Source organism: Lampetra fluviatilis, chromosome 1, assembly GCF_964198595.1.
Source record: "Lampetra fluviatilis chromosome 1, kcLamFluv1.1, whole genome shotgun sequence".
NCBI lineage: Eukaryota > Metazoa > Chordata > Hyperoartia > Petromyzontiformes > Petromyzontidae > Lampetra > Lampetra fluviatilis.
This window is the reverse complement of record NC_136275.1, coordinates 12,093,745-12,119,079: the sequence shown is the minus strand read 5'-3', so window position 1 is coordinate 12,119,079 and position 25,335 is coordinate 12,093,745. Positions and strand designations below refer to the sequence as shown.

Sequence of the window (25,335 nt, the reverse complement as noted above, 5' to 3'; positions counted from 1 at the left end):
GAGCTGAGTGCATTTGCTAATGACTGGTACCAGTGGTCTCAAGATCGGCCTCTGTGGAGGAGGCTCGTGAAGGACGCTACTGGCCAGTTGGAGGCAGTTGTCCTCCAACAACAACGGGGGGCGGAGGAGCGACGCTCACAACAACGAGCCGAGCGCCGGGTGGCTAAAGCACAGCAAGTTGGCACAGTAGGGGGCACAGGTGGTGCATCAGCCAGTCGTCTCAGTCAGTTGACCTCTGGCATCTGGGTCTGCCCCGTCACCTCCTGCCAGCGGGCGTTCGACACTTCACATGGCCTCAAGGTGCACATCGCCTGTCACAAGCGTCGTGATGACGTCACCGCCACTTAGTTCCGAATGGCGTTGTTGTTGTTGTATGGTATTGTGTGATACTTTTTACACTTTTCATTATTTTTCTATCTACGTGACTTTACCAAAAGACACAATGAATGTACATTAATAATGTCTGCGTGCAGACAACACATTTTTCTATTCCTTGCTTCTTTCGCTCAACTCTTGTACACAGAAACGTGCTATTTTCAAAATCACCTTCAAAATATTAACATATATTTGTTTGTGTGCTCACAACTAATAATTTATCAATAACTTGCTCTGCATTCATTTTTTTGGTGTCAAATCACGTTGATAGAAACCTATCTTTTAAATAATGACCTTGCAAATATCACAATCATAATGTTTGTGTGCGGACAAATAATATTTCTGTTCCTTGCTTCTTCCACTAAACTCATGAACATAGAAAGTGTGTGTACGTCGATGTGTGTGTCTGTCTTTTTCGCCCGGGCAACGCCGGGTACTTACCGCTAGTGGCTAATATGCTGCAAATAAGTTTAAGATTTCGTAGAAATGCCAACGACCTTGGGAACCAAATTGGTATATGCACAAGTAAAACAAAAATCAAATCAAGGTCCGAACAGCAAAGGTGACGTGTACAAGTCAATTATGAGGCTCACATTTTCAGAAAGTGTGCGGGCTTTGCAGCTCACGTTTTCAATGATGTATCCATATACTGTGTTCTTGTATACAACAATTGCTGCTGCTCACTTTGAAGCATCAGTGTCTGAAAATCGCAGGGAATCACCACAGAAAACACAGAGGAAAGAGTAAAACAAACTTCACATCTTCTGGTTTAATGTTTTCAAGAAATAACACTTATTTAGAATGTGCATTGATTACAATATGTCTTTTACTCTCTCTGCTTGTGTAGTTGGCCAGGCTAATGTGTGGTCACCGGCAATGTTAATTTAACACGTTGACTTTCGCGACCAATATTATTCATAATAAAGGTTTTTTTGGGGTTAGATCGCGTAAATATAAATGCATGGTTAAGCCATCACCACCCGACACAGTTGATTAGTAAGGTTTGGGTTTACTTTCCAACCGACCGGTTTGCTAAGGTAGTAACTAATTGGAACGTTATGGGTTCAAATTAGTTACTACTAATTGTGTCTCTGTGTTGTCTCTCTCTGCTTGTGTGTCTGTCTGTGTGTCCCCGTGTCTGTGTTTTGTCTCTTTCTCAAATTTAGCAATCTTTGGAAGAACGTAATCAACCAGGTAGGGTGTTGACTGTTGTGTTAGCCGACTATTTGTGTTGGATTGCATTGTATTTCTAAGTTCACTAGGTTTGCTTTCTACCTGATGACGATTGCTTGTGTTGCAATCGAAACGTCGTATTCTATTATTTAATTTATTTTCTTTCTATGTTACTTTACCGAAAGAACCAAAGAGTTATTCCTGCAGCCACGAAAGCTTCAAATCAAGTTTATATGGGGGATATTTGTGTTTGTCTTGCTGTGTGTTGCTGTGTGTGCGCATAGCACTCAGTAGACGGATAATTATGGGATTAGAGCTATGGATGAGTGCGTGCATGAGCCTGACTGCCAATGCGCGCCCATTCCTTCGCGTTAATGACACGAGCGCTGTCCACGCTACTGACGAGTGGGGCCGTGTGTTTGCCTGTGCCGCCTGCTGGCGAGCACGGCTCGTCAATCTATGTTCGCCTGCTTCATCACGCCTTTGCCCGAGGCACACGTCGGGGGTTGCCTCTCGCTTGTATCTCAGCTGCTTGTATAATGGAAAACAAGAGTGTCTGCAATAACACGCGAACAAGTAATGTATGACTGCATAACGCACTAGCGGGGGTGCAGGTGTGTGTGTTGCGCGCCTTCTTCCCCACCCCGGAGCAGACCTATAACTCTTACAGTTAGGGTGCTGTATTATAAAACGTGACACGAGTATACTTCAACCACGCCTTTCTCAGAAATGACAACTGCTTATGCGAAATAGTGACACAATAGCGCACACACTCGTTCCAACAATTTCATTTGTCGTGTGTAAGCAATTTCCCCGGCGCAAATAACTTCATTGGTTTAACAAAACGTACATTCGGTTCATATTCTTTGGGTCTTTCGGTAAAGCCACGTAGATAGAAATAAAAAAATAATAATAACAAATATATAACAAAACAAATATATATATTTTGCCTGCCTCAGCAGCTCTTCCGATAATTTTTTTTTCACCTGATGACGATTGCTTGTGTTGCGATCGAAACGTCGTGAAATTGTTATTATTTTCATAATTTATTTCTATCTACGTGGCTTTACCGAAAGACACAAAGAATATGAATTCCTGCAATCCTGCAGTCACGAAAACTTTAAGTCAAGATTTGTACATTCGGTTGTTTTATAGTCACTAATGCTACGTCGTAAAATTGTATTGTAAACACTGTGGTAAAGTATAACACGTTTTTTCTTTGCATTAGAATTAAAAAGAGCACATGCAAAATACGTGCGGTACAGTATTTGCAAAAGTGGATAAGAAGATATAATTCAGGTGACATTTCTATTCAGACTATTTACTATCTGACCGTAAGAGCAATTCGGCTAAGGTGTATGCGGCAGTGGAAAGCAATAAAAGTAGCGATCTAAATCTGTGAACAATGTGACCGATTTCTCCACAAGCATATCCACGCATACCATTGTGAGTCGTTTATTCGTATTTTCAACGGGAATAATCCACATTTCCACGCAGCCTACGCGTTTCATGAGCAGTGCACGGCAGCACACCTCCCCATCACTACCTCTGCGCATACCACCCAGCACTTTGAAGGCAGGCGACGGGGGGGGGCAACTTTTATGCGTTCTCCGAAACACGCACAGAGAGCGAGGGGGGGGACGCATACAGACGAAACAGAGAACGGGGAGAGGGGCAGGTCCGGAGCGCAGCCTTCAGAGGGCGGGTAAAGTGCCAGACGCGGCGCGGCAGCATCACGGGTCATCATAGTGTGCGGAGCAAAGAGCGGCCGGTCCCGGGCACTCGGGACATCGGCACCGGCGCAGCCACTTTCTCCACCTCCTCCTCGCCATGCGCGCTCACGTCGCGCTCTGCCTCGCTGCTCTCTTCATGCACGGGGATGCTCACGTCGGGATTGGAATGGACAACACGCACACTGGTATTATAACACGGCACTGGTATACTCACTCAACATTGGTACGCACAATTTTTATTATAGGCACATACACGCTCGCTGTATGTACACACGCGCACATACAGAAGCTACACACAAAGACAAAGATCCCCCGTATGGATTACTGTATAACAGACTGTTGGGGGTAACTACTGTTAGCGAACACCTATAAAGGCCGGTAGGGCACACACGGTACACGCACGCACAAACTGGCATTCACACCGGTACACAAACTGGTACATACACTCACAACGTTACACACATATAGACAGGTACGACCGCCGGAATATAAACTCACACCAGTACACACAAACACCGGTACCGCACGCACATACATGCACACCCAGGGGTAGAAACACAGACAACGACCCGCATACCGACCAACACACGCACACTAGTACACACACACTGGTACGTACACGACGACGCCCCTAAAATGTATGAACTGTCTTAAACTCCAAGACAATGTTCCTACCCTCCCATAACTCTGCTCTGAAGTAGATATGTATAATGACACACGTAGTGTTTATTTTTGTTGTTGTTGAGGGCAATCCGTATTGTCAGCTGGCAGATATTACACGCACGTAGATTCAATAACAAATATCCCTCGCCCTTCGTATACACACTTGTTTGGGCAAATGTTGTCTTCGAGCACCTATTAAGGGCCAAAAGAACACTGATAAGAGTGTGGCTTGACACACGTTGGTATGTATGTATGTTGGACTTCTTTCACACTGTACGTAGCCAATCATGTGACACATTTTTTACGCTTTTTTTGTATTTACAAACTTTAAGATAGTTATTTATAATGCAGCGGATATACGTCCTGGTGTGACCGTTGTATTCCTGTCTATGTGACTGTGTCTTTTTTCTCAGAACTTGTTAATTTTATGGTGCGAGGCTCTCTAATGAGTTTGGTCCTACGCCACTATCGTTAGTGCCGCAGTAAGGACTATGTCTCGATTAGTCTCGAATTGAAACCGCGGTGCCGTAGAGTGGAGGGGGCATTTACGGCGAAATTGAATGCACAAATGCTGTATCTTTTTACTGTATATAAAAGGGAAATTTGTGAATGTGTCTGTTCAAAATGTTTAGCGTACTTCCCGACATGCAACAAACTTGAAATTTGCCATGTGGGTATTTTCTTGACTGTACACCATGCAAAAATTAGAAAAATAGACTTTTGTATTTGGGGGGGGGGGGGCGCAATAATGCATATACAGTATTTTTGCATGGCAAGTGAGCTGTGACGTCACAGCTTTGTCATGTCACCCGCATGCGTAAGCGTAACGCAGTGTGCCTGCTGATGTCACGCATCCCCCCCCAACCCTCCGTGAGTAAAGTGCCATACAAATGTGTTGCAGGTCTAAGGCGTTCTTCGCGCAGCTTTAGTTTATTATTTCAGTCGTTTACTGCCGTATGCACCCTGAAAGTTGTGTGTGTGTGCTGCAAGCGCGTGTATGTGTACCTATGGACGCGCGCACGTGTGTGTGTGGGGGGAGCAATAGTGTAGTGGTTAGCGCGCTGCGCTACGAGTTCAATTCCCGCTCACGGCCACCACCGGTGACGATTAATTGAACCGGTCCTGGGCCTCTCCTAGGTCGACTCAACCTCAAACGAGTAACTCGTGTGGTGCGTGAACATCGCCACTGGGAGGACAAAGGCGGCCGTGTGTGGTAAATCCAAGTCCCAGGTGAAGCCGGATAGTAAAGCCCTTAATCCAAAAAAGTCAGTGGCCATCATGTTAGGTACCAAGCAACGTCTCAACTCATCAGCACTCCCAACACGTACACATCTTCGGTCACGGCATCAGGTTCACCGATCACTTCAGCTACCTCGGTGTCATCCTAGATTCAACTTTATCCTTCGACCGTCAAACCAACCATATAATCAGTTCATGTATCTTTCACCTAAAGGCTCTCAGACACCTACGTCCTCTCATTTCCACTGAAATTGCCAACACATTGGCATGTTGCATAGTTGAGTTTCGCCGTGACTATTGCAACTCCGCCCTAGTCCAGACCTCCACTGGCAACCTAAAAACACATCAAAGACTACAAAACAACCTAGCACGCGTCGTCATTGGCCACACTCATCCCCGTCTCGACTCACTAGCCCACATCCGTGAACATAAAGCAGACCTGAAACACGGTAGGACAAACACCTCAGCCGTGGCAGATTACTGTTACAATTCAGTGGGCTCACATGACATTGACTTCTCCAAGACGGAGGTTCTCTGCAAGCCATCTGGCTACCATGAGAGATTCGTTCATGAGGCGATCCACATATACAAACACGGAGACAATTTCAACCGAGAAGATGGATTCTGGCTCAGCAATCATTGGAAGGACGTAATAAACCATTTCGGATCTTAACTGAGTGTTGTTCACGTTTACGGTGACTTTCAGACCGCAGTCCACTCACTGGCATTGACTGTGTATCTTGTGTTCTCCACAGGGAATGCATTATTTGCTCCGCTGCGGGTCTCCTGCTTCTACATACTATTAACATTCCCTCCCTTTGTTAATGCTACCCCCTGCACCCTCCCGTTGATGCTGCTAATCCTGCATAATGCATGGGCATAATATGACTTTGAAACCCCCCCCGCCCACCTCCTACGCATTTCCCATGAATATGCTAAATTCCTCTTGATATGCACATTATTTTTGTTAAGGCGCTCTTCTTCCACCTCCAACCCAGCTTATATATAAGCTCCTAGCTTGGCAGTGTCTCATTCTTCACCTGAAGACGGCTGTAGCCGAAACGTCGTGAGAATTATTTTATTTTATTATGTTTTATTTTTATTATTTTATTACTTCCCTTCTACGTGACTTTACCGAAAGAACCATGAAGAAGATGAAAGCTGTATATTTTCGCCTACATGAAGTATTTCATGCATCACGAGTGCAAGAATCAACTAATCAGTATAACACGTAGGCTTTCGCGACCAATATTATTCATAATAAAGGTTTTTGGATTAGATTGCGTAAGTATAAATGCGTTGAAACCCTCACCACCCGACATGGCCAATCAGTAAGGGATTTGTCACGTAAACAAACACCAAATAGTTACTACTTCAGCCCACCGGTGTGTTGAAGAGTGAATCCACACCATTTACAATCTGAGTAAGATGTTTCGCTGGTAGTTACATCCAGCATCATCGGGCGATTTGCCAGAATAGTGAAGCCATCCACCTGCTTCCGGTCTTAAATAGAGCAGGACGACATCATCACTGAACCCAATCAGGTGCATATATCAGAGGCAGAGGAGATGTGGAGTGAGGTATTATAATTATATACAAGATTAGTAATCAGTTAATTAGTAGGTTTCCCCTATGAGGAATTGTAATTGTAATGTATATTACTTAATAACACACTTCCAGACCGCACTAAGCCTGTCGCTGTCAGAGAGGTTACAATTATTTGTATTTCTCTCAATTTCAATGGATTCTGTAATTCGTCTTGGCCAGTAATAATTCGTTTTACATAACACTTCAACGTTATCAAAATCAATTGAGTGTCCTTGTTGGCAAACATGTTCTGCAACTACCGATAGTTGTGTTTGAGAGTATTTAATATTTCATTGGTGTTATTTTAGTCTTACGCTAATGTCTGTCCAATATAGCATTTACTGCATAATAAATGTATCCGATACACACCTTCTGTTGATAACTTAGGTAATTCATTTTCGATTTAAAGCTTTCGTGACTGCAGGGATTCATCTTCTTGGTTCTTTCGGTAAAGTCACGTAGAAGGGAAGTAATAAAATAATAAAAATAAACATAATAAAATAATTCTCACGACGTTTCGTCCACAACGCAAGCAGCCGTCTTCAGGTGGAGAACAGGTCTTAGAGTCGCGGCATCTCTTCAGTATCCTGGAGGTTGTACTTCAGCAAAACCTGGTACAGCGCCCGTGCACCACAGCAGCCCTTGAATTCTGGACTCTCATAAATGAGAGACAGTTCAGTCTTCAGCTTCGCCTTATTTAACATAGGGTATGCCCTGACAGTGATGTTCAGAGCCTCAACAGGGAATGTATGGCCATGCTGTTGAAACATCTCTCCTTGTAGCAGCGTGGCACTTACAAGGTAGTCGGTAAAGGAGAACCTTTCTTTGGTGTGGACCAAGATTGTGTCGCAGACCTGACAAAATAAATACATTTATTTTAGTTATAAAATAAATTATTTATTATAATATAAATATGGAGATACAATTTTTCCATCCCGACAGCAACAATGTATCAGGCAGAATCCATATTTTATATCTCCATATTTTTTCTAAAATTAATGCTATTGGTCACCCTTTACATCTGTCAATGTGTTTTACAAATATTTAGCCAATGAAAAGCATTAAAAGAGCTTGGAAATTATTTTGGGGAAAAAACAGGTTTTCTTTCGTTTCCTGAAAAGTAACAGTTTTGGACATACAAGGCTTCCGTCCGACAGCGATGTTTGTTCCCACCAATCGCTGCACAAGTTAAGGATACGTATGATGACGTAAGCACGTTAGTGCGAGCCCTCCCGGAACCCATAGAGAATGCATTGCAGTGCCTGCAGTTCGAAAAAAAACATTTGAATGTAAGTCTATGGGAACACTCTGGGCGATTCTCAGCCAGAGTGAAATCGCCCAAAAAGAGGCGGTACTCCACAGAACGTGACATGACGCTGATTGGACTATATTTAGAGGCACAGTGACGGCTAGCGTAACTCTGTGGTTGAATGAGATTGTGAATGTGATTGAAAAAATTCCTTTCACACTTTGGTGGTGCGTCGCCCAATCGCCCGAATGAAGAAACCGCCCCTGTAATCAAAACCCGAGCGTAGGTTATATTATGTTGGTGCTGTTGTGTTGAATAAATAGTGTTGTCTCGAGTTAACGTCTGCGACTCAGTTGGACTCACTACATATGAACCATGTTACAAATATTTGCTTTTAATTTTCCTAAACACATATCCTCCTTCACAAGAGGTAGGTGGTTGGGGTGCACGTGGGGGGGGGATCCATTTTGTTATCGTGGGGTTTTGTAAAGTCCCTACACCAGGTGCGAATAAAACATTTAATTGACGGATTGGGGCTACACAAGCGGAATTCACAGTAACTCCGTATTCCCCACCTGACTCGGGGAATTTGCTAAACCCTTTGTGATTTATTTTCCTCACATTCAAATAGTTTTAAGGGACTTAAATCTGATCTTGCCGGAGCATGTTATGGAGCTGATGATTTTAATTTTGAACAAAAAATTATTCATAAACTAGACGTTTGTTTCATACCTGCTCTTTTTTTCTTAACAATTGCATCAAACTATTACAATGTCAGTCTTTGTATCTGATTCACACATTGGCAGAAAAATGCTGCTGATTAGAGGTGTGCACACTGGACATTTGTTACACAGTATACAATGGGGGAGGGACTTGGCCTTATTAACAGAATTGGTGCAGGATTAGCGGCGTGAAGAAGGGATGTCTACTGGAGTAACGCGGTCATGGTCAGTGTGGTTGATATGTGGTGACAATAATCACCTCATTGGCAAATCAGCCCCGTGCACAAGGGACGGCCCATTATAACTATATTTACCACACGCGAGCACTTTCTCTTCATCAGCCCTCTTCACCTGGCGATGCAACTCTCCCTACGACGTCACGCGATGCTGGACGAGACGGCCACTTCCCTGACGTGCTGTTGTTTTGCCGTACGTCATTGCAGAGTTGTGCAACTGGCCGCTTGTGGAAAGGCTCGCCCCCGACTCGTTCCGCGCCTCCTCCGTGCTGTCGGCGAGCCACAGCCCGATCTTTGCAAAGCTGAACCACCGTGATGGTACGCACCGCAAAACCACTCTCTCCCCCCCACCCCCGCCAGCGCAGTGGATTCATAGGACAGGACAGGACAGTTTATTTTTCTTTTGTGCATTTAGCACTACTACTACACCCTTGTGGCTTTGGCCATTTGTCACAGTTATGAAATTACCCTCCCAAAAATGTGCTGAGGCTTATTGCAAAACACTTGTATGACCACTGTTAAAAACTGAGTAATGGACATGGAGAAATCATTGCCTGTCTGTAAATCGATTTCTTTTGGCAACTGAGCCATTGTGCTAACCTTGACCTTAACCTTCATCTTAACTCTAACCCTAATCCTCTAAGCCTAATATCTAACTCCAAGGTGAACAATATCCTGCCGGTCATAGCAGTTATCTTGTAACTCCATTTGATAACTTTTTCCATGACCATTACTTCTAGCCCAGTCAGGCTTGGTGTGCTTACATCTGCTTATTTTAGCAGTTGTGTAGTTCTCTCTTTCAGGGACTCTCTACCTTTGGTATGTTTTAGCATATTTATGTAATATTACACTATGTATTATTCTACCCACCCTACTAATATTACATAAATATGCTAAAATTCCTCTTGATATGCAAATTATTTTGTCAAGGCGCTCTTCCACCTCCCTCCCAGCTTAAATAGACGCTCCAAGCCCAGGACGTGTCATTCAGACTCTGTCTTATCGACAGACCTGTTCTTCACCTGAGGACGGCTGCTTGCGTTGTGGCCGAAACGTCGTGAGAATTATTTTACTATGGTTTATTTTTATTATTTTATTATTTCCATTCTACGTGACTATACCGAAAGAACCAAGAAGATGAATCCCTGCAGTCACGAAAGCTTTAAATCGAAATACATATATACTTTATTGGTGAATTAAAGATATTGTACAATCAAACGGCATGCAGTAACCTATCATAGAAAACGTATACAACTACACCATTGGAACCTCATTTGCCAGTAAAAAATATGATAATTTTTTTTTACCCTTCTATCTGGCAACAAAACTGACACCTTTTTTACGAGGAGTCATGTTTGCATAGACCACAATACATGCAGTCATAATGCAAACAAAAAACATAACTCTGATAATGTATGCACTGTCCTTGAAGTTGATTGGTCCACACCCAAGACAGATTTCCTTAGAGCCTAGTCTCACATGGGTTGGACCAGATGACACCAAAAGGCGCACAACTCAAAGACAATGCACCATCAGAATATGAGAGCTCGGGGTAAGCATTTACACCATTGGAACCTCATTTGCCAGTAAAAAATATGATAATTGTTTTTTTACCCTTCTATCTGGCAACAAAACTGACACCTTTTTTTACAAGGAGTCATGTTTGCATAGACCACAATACCTGCAGTCATAATGCAAACAAAAAACATAACTCCGATAATGTATGCACAGTCCTTGAAGTTGATTGGTCCACACTCGAGACAGCTTTCCTTAGAGCCTAGTCTCACATGGGTTGGACCAGATGACACCAAAAGGCGCACAACTCAAAGACAATGCACCATCAGAGTATGAGAGCTCGGGGTAAGCATTTACACCATTGGGACCTCATTTGCCAGTAAAAAATATGATCATTTGTTTTTTACCCTTCTATCTGGCAACAAAACTGACACCTTTTTTACAAGGAGTCATGTTTGCATAGACCACAATACCTGCAGTCATAATGCAAACAAAAAACATAACTCTGAACAGGATCCTGCGGGGTGGGCTGGTAGGAACGAATAACCAAAGAATATAAACATAATGTATTATTACACTTGTTTAGCCAGGAAAGCCCCACTGAGTCTAAAGGTTTTTGTAGGGTACTGCCAAGTGTTTGCAGTAGGGGGCGATGTTGCTACACCGAATCGGACGATACGAAGGGAGAGTGTGAGGCCTAATTCTAGGCTTTAGGCCTAGCTGTAGGCGTTAGGCCGCTGTGAGTTAATTTGTAATTTATATGTTTTAATTATTTATGTAAAAGCTTAAAATGTAAATGTTTCTATTTAAAAAAATCAGGGAATGTAACATTGTAAAACATTAACTCCCTTTCACACACGTGGGGGTATGATACGAAGGGAGAGGTTGAGGCCTAGTTCTAGGCTTTAGGCCTAGCTGTAGGCTTTAGGCCGCCGTGAGTTAATGTTAAAATTAAATGTTTTTATTATTTATGTAAAAGCTTTAAATTTAAATGTTTCTATTTAAAAGCATCAGGGAATGTAACATTGTTAAACATTAACTCCCTTGCACACACGCGGGGGTACGATACGAAGGGAGAGTGATAGGCGTAGTTCGAGGCTTTAGGCCTAGCTGTAGGCTTTAAGGCGCTGTGAGTAAAATTTGAATTTAAAAGTTTTATTTAAAAGCTATCTCAGGGAATTATAAGGGAATGTTACACTTGTTTAGCCAGGAAAGCTTCATTAATTTAAATGTTTTAATTAAAAACTATCTGAGGGAATTATAAGGGAATGTTACACTTGTTTAGCCAGGAAAGCTTCACTGAGTCTAAAGGTTTTTGTAGGGTAATGCCAAGTGTTTGCAGTAGGGGCGACAAGTGTTTGCAGTAGGGGGCGATGTTGCTACACGGTCGGACGGACGGACGGACGGACGATATAATCTATTGTAGGCTGGTCCACTTCGTTCCTACCAGTATAATGTATGCACTGTCCTTGAAGTTGATTGGTCCACACCCGAGACAGCTTTCCTTAGAGCCTAGTCTCACATGGGTTGGACCAGATGATACCAAAAGGCGCACAACTCAAAGACAATGCACCATCAGAGTATGAGAGCTCGGGGTAAGCATTTACACCATTGGAACCTCATTTGCCAGTAAAAAATATGATAATTGTTTTTTTACCCTTCTATCTGGCAACAAAACTGACACCTTTTTACAAGGAGTCATGTTTGCATAGACCACAATACCTGCAGTCATAATGCAAACAAAAAACATAACTCTGATAATGTATGCACTGTCCTTGAAGTTGATTGGTCCACACCCGAGACAGCTTTCCTTAGAGCCTAGTCTCACATGGGTTGGACCAGATGACACCAAAAGGCGCACAACTCAAAGACAATGCACCATCAGAGTATGAGAGCTCGGGGTAAGCATTTACACCATTGGAATCTCATTTGCCAGTAAAAAAATTGATAATTTGTTTTTTACCCTTCTATCTGGCAACAAAACTGACACCTTTTTTACTAGGAGTCATGTTTGCATAGACCACAATATCTGCAGTCATAATGCAAACAAAAACAAAACTGTGATAATGTATGCACTGTCCTTGAAGTTGATTGGTCCACACCCAATACAGCTTTCCTTAGAGCCTAGTCTCACATGGGTTGGACCAGATGACACCAAAAGGCGCACAACTCAAAGACAATGCACCATCAGAATATGAGAGCTCGGGGTAAGCATTTACACCATAGGAACCTCATTTGCCAGTAAAAAATATGATAATTGTTTTTTTACCCTTCTATCTGGCAACAAAACTGACACCTTTTTTACAAGGAGTCATGTTTGCATAGACCACAATACCTGCAGTCATAATGCAAACAAAAAACATAACTCTGATAATGTATGCACTGTCCTTGAAGTTGATTGGTCCACACCCGAGACAGCTTTCCTTAGAGCCTAGTCTCACATGGGTTGGACCAGATGACACCAAAAGGCGCATAACTCAAAGACAATGCACCATCAGAATATGAGAGCTCGGGGTAAGCATTTACACCATTGGAACCTCATTTGCCAGTAAAAAATATGATCATTGTTTTTTTACCCTTCTATCTGGCAACAAAACTGACACCTTTTTTTTACAAGGAGTCATGTTTGCATAGGCCACAATACCTGCAGTCATGAAAGCTGTCTCGGGTGTGGACCAATCAACTTCAAGGACAGTGCATACATTATCAGCAGAGGTGGGACAAAGTCATTGTTATGCAAGTCCAAGTCGAGTCGCAAGTCATCAAATTCATGACTCGAGTCTGACTCGAGTCCAAGTCACATGACTCGAGTCCACATCTCATAGGTGGGACAAAGTCATTGTTATGCAAGTCCAAGTCGAGTCGCAAGTCATCAAATTCATGACTCGAGTCTGACTCGAGTCCAAGTCACATGACTCGAGTCCACACCTCTGATTATCAGAGTTATGTTTTTTGTTTGTATTATGACTGCAGGTATCGTGGTCTATACAAACATGACTCCTTGTAAAAAAAAGGTGTCAGTTTTGTTGCCAGATAGAAGGGTAAAAAAACAATTATCACGTATACAACTTACACGAGCACCATATACAGATGTCTAAAACTATAATAAAATGGAAACTGTAATATACATCCCTTTATCAATCTATGTACTGCTGGAAAAAGGTTTCCACATTTATTTGGTCATGTAGGTTATTTGACCATACTTCACCACGCTGGTCAGTGCTGTTTTGTTGAAGAGGATTCCCAGGACCAGTTCAGATATCACTCGCCACTTATGTGAGCCGTGGCCGAGAATGTAATGCCGGTCGCCTTGGTTCGTAATGCAATGCGCTAACCACTGCGACACCATTCCGCCCGAATAAAAATATGACACTATAATTGTGGCAGTAGTTAAATCCATATCTAGTTAGATACTTGACTTGCACCATGTTTAATGAACATCCACTTCAACTGCAAACCATTGGATCGAATATAAATAAAGTGTTGAAAAGCCAAGCTGACCTGCATCTGCAGGCTGGTTGTCATGTGCACACCCACATAGCTATGCATAGAGGAGCATACGTATGTTCCTGCACGGCCATGGATAAAGGTTTTAGTTCAAGAAACTTGTGTCATCGCATGGCCATGTGATAAATGACCGTTAGGACCAAGCGTAAAAAAAACAAGACGTAAAACCCGCAACTGCGTGCTGCAGTGAGCACAACAACAGAGCATGCCGCTGCTTGATGTAGCATAGCAGCACACAACTACAGTTCACGCACGAGGCATTTTGCCTGAATGCATGTTTCCATTTGCCTCGGATATTGCAATTGGGGGAAAAAGTAACTACTAAAAGAACAAGAACCGTGAAGATTCGTATTTGTTGAACTGCCTCTGCTTTAATGATTTCATGATTCAATGCTATCGAGTACGCATAACGCAACAAAGCTTTAAGCATATTTCAAAACGCACACTTCTGAGTTTAAATCATGTATGCTTAAGTATGCAATTCATCTGGATTTGACTTCATTCTATTAATTTACATGCGTTGCATTTATTGATGGTAGTAGCAATGACAAATGCGAAGCTATTTGGAAAATTTAAAACCAGTATTTATCTGAATGTGTATGAAATGCAGGCATCTGCAGATAACACTGTGAAGCGCAAATTATTCATAGCGATGTTCTATGAATGATATTTACGAGTTTAACATTTCAGATAGTTTTTCGATGTGTGGAATATGTTTCAAACACAAATCATGAATTAATATCTGTCCCCAATATTGTATTGGACATACAAATGATAGTGTTGATGGAATAAAGTAAATATTGATAATATAGTAAGGTCCAGTGACCCTTGAATGTCCAATGTGTCTTGGAGCCCAGTAAAGCATGTGCTGAAATTACTTTGCCATTTGTTGACCTATTTTTGCTATCTCTGGAAGCCATAGACTGCGTTCCATGAGCATCACACAACGCTATCTTGGGACAACTTCAAAGTGCATCATTTGTGCCCATGTCGCTTCTGAGAGCTATATAGCTCAGAGGGCCTTATCTGGCAAAATAATAATTGTTTAGTTATTTTGTTTAGTTTAATACAACCTCCATGACTAACCTGGCATTGGAAGGTCTTCCTCCAGTCGTGTTTTTACAAAGGACTATAATGTACATTTTATTTTATAAACACTCATTGTTAACCGTTAATTAAGAGATGCCGCGACACTAAGGTAATGCCGATCACCTTTACACTGACATCTGCTGCTGTCAATTCTCCCAATGCTAAACGGATCTTGTTCAGGGCTGGCCTAGCCCTGATCTCAGAGAAAATAAGATTGCTCCGATTTGAACTAGACAATTTAGACAATACTCTCCTGAAATCACACTTAACATTGACGGAAAAAATGTCTACATCTGATTGGGAACATGTAGATAACATGACAGCCTCTTCAGCCGCCTCAATTTTAGCTAAATGCAAAGAAAACCTGATTCCCAAGTTCAATCTCCTTTCCAAGAATAAACCAGATCCACACATCTAAAAGTTAGACGTTGACAAGATTTTTATCAATCAGAGTAACAGTCCAATTTCAGACAGCCTAAAATCGGTTCTAGCCAAAGGGTTGCATTTCGCAGTCACCCCTAAACACATCTCAGTTGATGATATCATTGCCCAGGTCGACGTTGCCCTCAAGGGTTTGGAACACATTACTGCAGATGTGGCAAGATCGGAAATCGCTGCAATCCTCAAAAACGCTAAGACACCTATTAGCAACATCAGTAAAGATGAGCGCTTTGAGCTTTCTCAATTAAAAAAGAGAGATGACATCGTCATACTCTCAGCCGACAAGGGTAATGCCAAAGACATCATGGACAAAATATAATAAAAAGAGATCCCACCAACCGCCTCGTTACAAAAACCAACAATATCATCACTGATTCGACATCTTTGATCGAACCAACCAAGCGGTTTTCCTTAAAACCCTCTGCTGCTAGACCACCCAGATTGTATGGCTTACCAAAAATCAATAAAGAAGGGACACCCCTTCGTCCTATCGTCTCCACCATTGACTCACCCATCTACAAACTGTCTGAGACCTTACAACCATTCACTGGTAAGACCACCTCAGCTGTACTCAACTCAGCTCACTTGGTATCGTTAATTAAGGACATTTCACTATCTCCAGGTGATTTGCTCGTTAGTTTCGATGTTGTCTCTTTGTTTACCAAAGTTCCTGTGCTTGACACCATTGCAATCATTGAAGATTTGGTCCAACAAGGACTGAATGCTGATGTACCGGCCCTGGTGAGACACTGCCTCACCAACACTTACTTCACCTGGAATCGAATATTCTACAAACAAGTTGAAGGTACCCCAATGGGTTCTCCCTTATCTCCAGTTGTTGCCAATGTTTTCATGGAAATTTTTGAGACAGATGCCATCCAGGCATCCACTCTACGTCCGTCCTTGTGGAAGAGGTATGTAGATGACACGTTCGTAATCTGGCCACATGGCCGACCAGCTCTGAAACAATTCCTCAACCACATCAATTCCATACACCCAGCCATCAAATTGACCATAGAGGTGGAAAGGATGGCAAGTTACCATTCTTGGATATTTTGATTGAAAAGAGACCAGATGGCTCAATGGGACACTCTGTCTACAGGAAAGCTACCCATACGGATGCCTACCTAAAACTTGACTCTCACCACCATCCATCCCAGAAGAATTCCCTCATCAAAACTCTACACCATAGAGCTCGATGTATTTCCGACCATCATCACCTAGCCAGTGAACTGGAACACGTACACCAAGCTCTCAAGATGAATGGGTATTCAAACCACACAATCCGTAAAGCTATCATCCCAACCGTTGGGAAAGAACCATCTGAGGACCAAATCAAAACCATCACCTTGCCATACATAGCAGGGGTCACTAAAGATATTTTCAAAATCATGAGCAAACACAAGATCCAGGTTCGATTTAACACAGTACATACAATTCGTGATCTGATCCCATCTGTGAAGGATGTGATCCCTGACATGCAATACCCCGGCGTCTACAAACTAAGCTGTGTCTGTGGCAGTAGTTACAATGGGGAAACCAAACAACATGTCTCGGACCGAATCCGTGACCATAAAGCAAACCTGAAACACGGTAGGACAAACACCTCAGCCGTGGCAGATCACTGTTACAATTCAGTGGGCTCACATGACATTGACTTCTCCAAGACAGAGGTTCTCTGAAAGCCATCTGGCTACCATGAGAGATTTGTTTATGAGGCGATCCACATATACAAACAGAGACAATTTCAACCGAGAAGATGGATTCTGGCTCAGCAATCATTGGAAGGACGTAATAAACCATTGATTGTGTTCACGTTTACGGTGACTTTCAGACCGCAGTCCACTCACTGGCATTGACTATATATATTTTATTCTCCGCGGGGAATGGATTCTTTGCTCCGCTGCAAGTTTCCTACCACCACTCTCCCATTGGCATATTTCGTTGCTTCCTCTTAGTACCTTTCACGCGATGTTCAATGGTATAGTGTATAGCAGATTGTATAATAATAATTAGTATAAAAGTGTAATGTATAATATAATGTATAAGGTAATATATAGTATCGTAATTGTATAGTGAATATACACCAGTGTGGTATACAGTAGGGTGGGTAGAATAATACATAGTGTAATATTACAATGTATAGTCTAAGGTATAGGGTGGTGTATAGTAATGCAGTATATAATTTAATGTTGGGTTTGTCTATGGCAGTATATAGTACGGGGTAGACCCGTGTGATGTAAGAGAAAAAAGTTTAGCTGGAGGCATATTATATTTTTTGCGACATAGCATTGTAATGTATGACTTACTGTTAGTAGCTCAGCTTATTGGAGAGTATATTTAGTATATTGATGATACTGATGTAGTTTATATTTTAGTTTTTTCTTTACGTGGTGGTTTAGCTGCTGCAGCTTCTTACTATTAAAAGTCCTTCCCTCTATTACTGCTAACCCTACTCCCTCCCTTTGATGCTGCTAATCCTGCATACTGCATAATGCACGGGCATAATATGACTTTGAACCCCCCACCTCCTACGCATTCCACAATTAGTGACTAATCCCATATCTGCATTTCCCATAAATATGCTAAATTCCTCTTGATATGCAAATTCCTTTGTCAAGGCGCCCCTTCTCCCTCCAACCCAGCTTAAATATACGCTGCCAAGCCTGGTGGTGCCCATTCAGACGTTGTCTTTCCGACAGACCTGTTCTTCACCTGAGGACGGCTGCTTGCGTTGTGGCCGAAACGTCGTGAGAATTATTTTATTATGTTTTCTTTTTATTATTTTATTATTTCCCTTCTACGTGACTTTACCGAAAGAATAAAGGGACCTTATTTAACACATTAGCTTATTGTCTTGTATAGCTTATCAGTGCTAATGTAGGTGCCTGGTCCATCCAGGACCTATTGTTGAGATTCATTTTATCTAAGACAATGTTATGATTCTGCAGTGTTCATTCATTGTATTGATATTGCAAGTATTATTGGATGCTGTATTTTGTGTTCTGTTTTTCCATCAATTTTACCTCGTTGAAAGTCATTGAAACTTATTGATACTCATCGAACCTCATTTATGTTCATTCATGATCATTCATTAAATACGTTGGAGTCAGATGTTCACCCTGGCTCTGAAGATGTATTGAATGTGAAGTTAACTACTCGGATAGTGGTGCAACGCACACACAGGGAGGCCGAGACACAGACCTACACACATAAATACAACTATCTCAAATATCTATAGGGACAAGTACTATTAGCAACTACCTATTAAGGTTGACATGGCACACAAAGGGGTTGTGTGGCCAACGACACGTCTGGCCACCTTTGTCTCCCTCGTCCTGATGTTTATACACTGAATCAGATTTACACATTTGTTTACGGCTGAGTTGACCTAGGGGAAACCCAGCAACCTAGGGGAGGCCCAGGACTGGTTCAGATGATCGTTACTGGTGTTGACCGTGAGCGGGATTGAACTCGGGTCACCGGTTTCGTAGCGCAGTGCGCTGACCATTGCACTACTGCTCCCCTCCACGCACGTGCACACACGATTCCACAGGCGCAGGCGGCTGGGCCCCAGCACACAACGACCAGACACCCTGGCTACAGCTGGAGCTGTCTGGCCGAACAGAGGTCACGGCGCTCGCCACTCAAGGCCTCTATGGCAGCTCGGACTGGGCGTCCAGCTACCTACTGCTCTATGGAGACTCGGCGGAGAACTGGAGGCAGTACCAGGAGGATGGAAACGCTTGGGTTTGTGCACAGTCCACAACCACTTTGTTTGGCGACATTTAACAAATGATCTGGTAACATCGCGTCGACAGTGGTACACAACCACAAATAATATAAAACTCCCCATTCGTCAATAAGACTGCAGCCTTAAAAGTAAATATGTCAAATATGACGTATTGGGCAATGACCCTTCTTCCTGTGCTATGAAAAAGGGCCATTGCCTAAAACGTCGCCTGTTATATTGATACATGTGTTGTTGCTTTTTTGTTTAACGTGAAGGCTAACTATTGGCATGAAAGCTAACATGTGAATTTATTTTTCCACGATGACAAGACAGGACATATGCCGTGGAGATGGAGCGATGAAGTCAACTGATGTATTTGCAGGTGCTCAGCATATTGTTGTATTGCAGGATAGTGGAGGATGTCGATGGCTTGGGGAGGCCTCCATCCAACAGTGGATTGATCATGGCTGTTAATGATGATCATTATGAAGAAATGTATGAAGTTATACACGGGTTTAAAGTCAAATTTGTAGATGGCCTTTGTAACCAATTAAGAGCTGGTTGAATGAGTGTCTTTTGAAAATATACAAGGAAAATATATTAAAAAAAAATACAAAGTACGAAGTTGTAGAACAAAAATAACTCAACCAGAAATATGAGTGTGTCAAATAATAAAATCCGCATACGACCAAATAATTCAATATTACCATTCTTATCTTATATACTCTATGAATGTCAACTGTGTAAAGACAAATATTTTATAACTGCTACACATTGCAATAACAGTCCTTAAGTGTAAAAAACCCCTCATATAGACACGGATTTGTTTTTATTGCTATAGCTGCTGACACTGTTCGCAGATGTGAGATGTATTGCTTTTCATTGGAAAACATTTGTCAAAGCTTAAAGTGATTAGTATACTACACAATGCGAGCGTCACATTGTGGTGCAGCATTATTTTAAAGGCTTTCATATGCTGTACATGTGCGGCAAATCCCAGATGTGTATGGTGTTTAAACGATGAGCCAGATATTATTTGGCCTTCAAGGACTCATTTAGTATCACGGAAGACATATTTGGTATGAAGAATGATGTCCAGAAATCGCTTGCTTCGTAGCTCGCTATAATTACATGAGATACATTAACCAATAATAAACTGATTTTAATGATATCAGCTGGTCAACCGAATGTCATCGCAGCCCTGTGGATTTGTAATAACTTTGAATGAAACCCAATTAGATGCTTTTCATACATAATCAGAGAAAGTCTAGCTCAATTTAAACAATTTTAATAAATGACCAAATTGTGTTTGGAGCCACCAGTCATTCGATATGTCACTTTCACAGTTTGTAAAGTTTCACTTTGCCTTATTATGAGGCCCGACTGAGTGATTATAGACTTGCTCAAACAAGTATATTTGTCTAAATCTTCTTATAATTTCATGTTTAAGCATGAATGAGAAATGTGATATTATTTATTCCACATTTCGTGTTATTAGCCATTTGCACCACTCGCTCATGGCCAACAATACCCATGGGTACCATTCCACTATTATTTGATCGTGAAGATGCTGACCTTTGGGAATTATTAAACGCATTGCAAAATGCAATAAGCTTGCTCACTATGAATTGGATTATTTGACACACTATTTAAAAGTACAACTACATTTCTGCAAAGCTACTTAAATATATATTTGAAAGATGTAATATTTATGTTTAGATGAAATGCAAAACTCATTCTCTATTTTATGAACACATTGTCTGCCTTAAAAGGTTTTTCAAAGTGGTTGCTTATTATGTTGCTTTATTTACGCTTGAACATTTTAAGCATCTTGACTATGCAGTATCAGGTTTATTATTTTGTCACTGAGGAAACTGTGTTTCAGGAGCATTGCTTAGTTCGAATTATTTATCAATTAATTATAAATTAAGCGAATTCTCGTCAATTCTTATTTTAAATTATGTTCTGATTGAATGGTTTTAATAAGAAGGATTATTATAATATCAACGTTTATTGATAACACACTATATTAAAGTTTACTATAAATTAATAAACGTTGTGCCTCAACTTCTTAATTTTTATACGTGTATTTTTTAAATGTACTTAAGCTTGCAGGTATTTGTTCATATAATGCTAGCTGATGTCATTAAAGTCAGTGATTACACTGTGTAACACGTTTGTTTTGGTCCTGGGTAGTAAGTATTATTTCCTAATTGCTCATGTCTCAAAAGTACAGAAAACTGCTATTACTTCCCACAAACTTTGCTTTTGTGACCAGGACTTTGATATTTTGAAATTTACCTTTTTTCCAGAACATTCCAGATAGATTCGGTGCTGAGTAAACTTGGAGTAACTTCTAGAACATTCTTGAACTTTCCAGTCATATAAATAGTAGTATAATATAAATAGTAGTATAAATACAGGGGCCTTAAGCACATCAGTTCAGTTTATGCAGCTGCCTCAGTGGATACATATCTGCATTTTTCTGAAATGGCATCAAAAGGCTGCAAACATCCGGCAGACACATTTTGCTGTCTGCGGCTAATTTATCAAGACAAGAGTGAAAAGTACTCTGTGGAAGCATCTGCTAAGATGTGTGAGGCCGAGAAGGCATATTTCGACATGCCTGTCGGGGATCAAGACACACCCTGGGCACCTCATTTCACATGCGAACAATGCAAAAAAACTCTGGAAGGTAAGATGGACAATTGTTGCTCGTAATTTTACGTTATAAAATTAGTTCAAATTTGTAATATTGTAAAAGTTTAAAAAATGTTTATGTTTTACAATTTTTAATGTTATTGAAAAAATATATCATATGAAAAATGTTGTGAGAATATCTTACACATTAGTCATGGGTGAAATGTATTTTTGTAGGTTGGTACAGAGGGGAATAGAGAGACATGAATTTCTCTATCCCAAGAATTTGGCGGGAACCCACTGACTGACCACTCAAGCAACTGCTTCTTCTGCATGGTGGACCCTTCCAAACGTCGGACTGGCAAGAATGCACATGCTATCCGGACCTTCTTTCATCCATCGCCCCGGTGCCACATTGCCATGAGCTCCCCGTACCCACTCCTCCAGAGAGAGCGCAGCTGTCTTTCGAAGAGAGCAGCAAGTCACAAAGCGAGGAAGAAATTGTTGATCCAGATGATAATTTCAGAGGTGGAGCTGAGGAGAGAAACCCATACTACCCCAACCAAAAATACCTCAACGACTTGATCAAAAATCTTGGTTTCACCAAGTCCAATGCCGAGCTTTTGACATCTGGGCTCAAGCAGTGGAACTTGTTGGATGAAAGAGTGCAAGTCGCAGATCAGAGGAAGCGTCACCAACCTTTTTGCAGCTTTTTCACCCATGAAGATGGGCTATGCTTCTGCCACAATGTGACCAGTCTGTTCGAGGCAGTCGGAATCGCCTGTAACCAGAATGAGTGGCGCCTCTTCATTGACAGCTCATTCAGGAGCCTCAAAGCCGTGCTGCTCCATAATGGTAACAAGTACCGTCTCTTCCCCTGGCTCACTCGGTGGACCTTAAAGAGGATTACAACAGTATCAAGACGTTGCTGGACACCTTGAAGTATGATGAGTATGGCTGGGAGGTCATCGGAGACTTCAAATGGTGGCATTCCTGATGGGTCTCCAAGGCGGTTTTACTAAGTTTCCCTGCTATCTTTGCCTTTTGGACAGCAGGGACACCAAGGCGCACTAGCACAGGCAGGACTGGCCACAGCAGACCGAGTTCTCTGTGGGGAAGAACAACGTCAAGTGGGAGCCACTGGTGGACCCCCGGAAGGTGCTGATGCCACTACTGCACCTCAAATTGGGCCTTATGAAACAATTTGTCAGAGCTGTAGATAAGGAGTCGGCAGCCTTCAAGTACCTTCAAGACTTCTTCCCTAAGCTGTCTGAGGCAAAGGTCTTTGTCGAACCACAGATAAATAAGATCCTGGAGTGCAATGAATTCCCCAAGAAGCTCACTAGTGAGGAGAAAGTGGCTTGGGACAGCTTTGTCGCAGTGGTTTGTGGCTTTTTGGCCATTCACAAGGTCGAAAACTACGTGGAGCTGGTTGAGACTTGTGAAGAACTACGTCACAATGGGCTGTAGGATGTCCCTCAAAGTCCATATCCTTGATGCTCATCTTGATAAATTCAAGGAGAACATGGGAGCGTATTTGGAGGAGCAAGGCGAGCGCTTCCACCAGGATATACTGGACTTTGAACGCCACTACCAAGGACAGTATAACGAGAACATGATGGGAGACCTCATTTGTGGGCTGATTCGTGAAAGTGATTTACAGTATAATCGTAAATCTAAAACAACTACTCACTTCTAAATCTTTTGTAGTAATTTTTATAATACTTTAGTATAAATACATGTTAGTTTTTATTCATATGTTTTTTTTTCTGACTTTACGTGAACGAAAATACACAAATGCACCCGTTATCTCATCGAAAATAGGTAAATTTCTAAATATTACTGTCCTGGCCACTTAAGCAAAATTTGTGGGGAATAATAGCCATTATCTATACTTTTTAGGCATAAGCAATTACGAAATAACACTTACCACCCAGGAACAAAAGTTTTGTTACAAAGTTTTATTGGTTAACAATCCTTTCAAAGTTCTCTGCTGAAAATATTGAATTGTCAGATTTTACTCTGCAATTGTTATTAACTGTCTATTTTTTACTTTCTGACACAGCATTAGTGCCTTACCTGGGCTTTTATTGGGTACATTTCACCAGTTTTAATTATCCAAAGGGCAGTGAAGATTATGGCTTTGTCACACATAGATTTTCCGTACCTGGAGACTGCAATAAATTGGACCAGTGTGAGAGAGTGAACATTTAGCTGCTGTTGAGATTAAAGTACTACTTGAGGTCACATATAATATTAAGCTCAAGTGAATGAATATGCTGTATTATGTATTATATTATAAGTGTCTTCTTATGCATCAATTAATATGCTGTATTTTTTATGCATTCAATATTTTTTTTTCTTAAAATATCATACCATATAACCTGGACACCCTTGCAAACAATATCATCCATCTCCAAGGGATTTTCCATGTAAAATCCTTTTTTACAAATATCATTCTTGATCTTGAAATATAAGTTAATGTTCTTCCAAGATTTCTGCTTACACAATTAAAGTGATCTAAAGACACTCCCTTATTGCTTGAAGTTACTTACGTGCCATTTCCTCATAACTTTAATGAGATTTTGAACTAATTGTACTTAGTAGTTTGCAATTCTGATAATCCATACCCATTTTCCAGTGAATACATTGTTTGCTATACATTATACTTCGAACATACCATGACGGGGTGATGATTTTTGAATTTTAAAATGCAGAAATATAATACAGTGGTTTAAAAGGATCACAAATAGTCGACTCAGACAAAAGACAATTAACTGCAAATCTCTTGTTGCTTAATTGAGGCTCCAGCACAGTGCTACACACTTCCCATAATTAGCTAATTACAGGAATAGACAAATAATATACTTGTAGATTTGAAGTTTTCGTGACTGCAAGGATTCATACTATTTGTTTTTTTTGGTAAAGTCACGTAGGTTAAAAAAGTTCCAGCAGCCGTACTGACCATCTCACAACCCCTCCTCTCCCGCGGCCCATCCTGGCTCCTCCCCCCTTAACCAGTATATAAGGTCGTGTCTCTTGGGAATTCTCTTCACTTGATACAGAAAATTTGCTGTGACGGTTTCACCTGAAGACGGAAGCTTGTGTTGCCTCCAAAACGTGATTTAATTTATTTGTTTTCTTTTTTAACCTATGTGACTTTACCGAAAAAACCAAAGAGTATAAATAATATACTTGTCATAGTTGCATTTTTAGCATATTGCCTTTGCTTATAATAGAATCGTCAGCATAATCAGCAATGATCTATCCACTGTTGGATAAAGCCCTTTCCAAGGTGTTGCCATCTCTCACAGTCTTGCGAAGTAACAATCCACCTACAACTGACCCATGAGCTAATTTTATTGCTCCATCTCCTTGGTGGGCATCCTCTGGAAAACAGCAGAATATCATTTGGAAACTTTTAAAGCTTCAC

At 41.4% G+C, this 25,335-nt stretch overlaps 1 protein-coding gene across 1 annotated transcript in view; it reads left to right on the top strand.

Annotated features, from left to right (window-relative positions):
- Window positions 1-3,306: 3,306 nt before the first annotated feature.
- The window catches only part of LOC144932376 (contactin-associated protein-like 2), a 191,768-nt gene continuing 169,739 nt past the window's right edge, over window positions 3,307-25,335 (top strand). Inside the window, exons 1-3 of the mRNA XM_078856353.1 lie at window positions 3,307-3,466; window positions 9,185-9,295; window positions 19,086-19,279. Of these exons, the coding sequence (XP_078712479.1) occupies window positions 3,379-3,466; window positions 9,185-9,295; window positions 19,086-19,279 (393 nt within the window). The 5' untranslated portion in view covers window positions 3,307-3,378. The remainder of the gene's footprint in view (window positions 3,467-9,184; window positions 9,296-19,085; window positions 19,280-25,335) is intronic.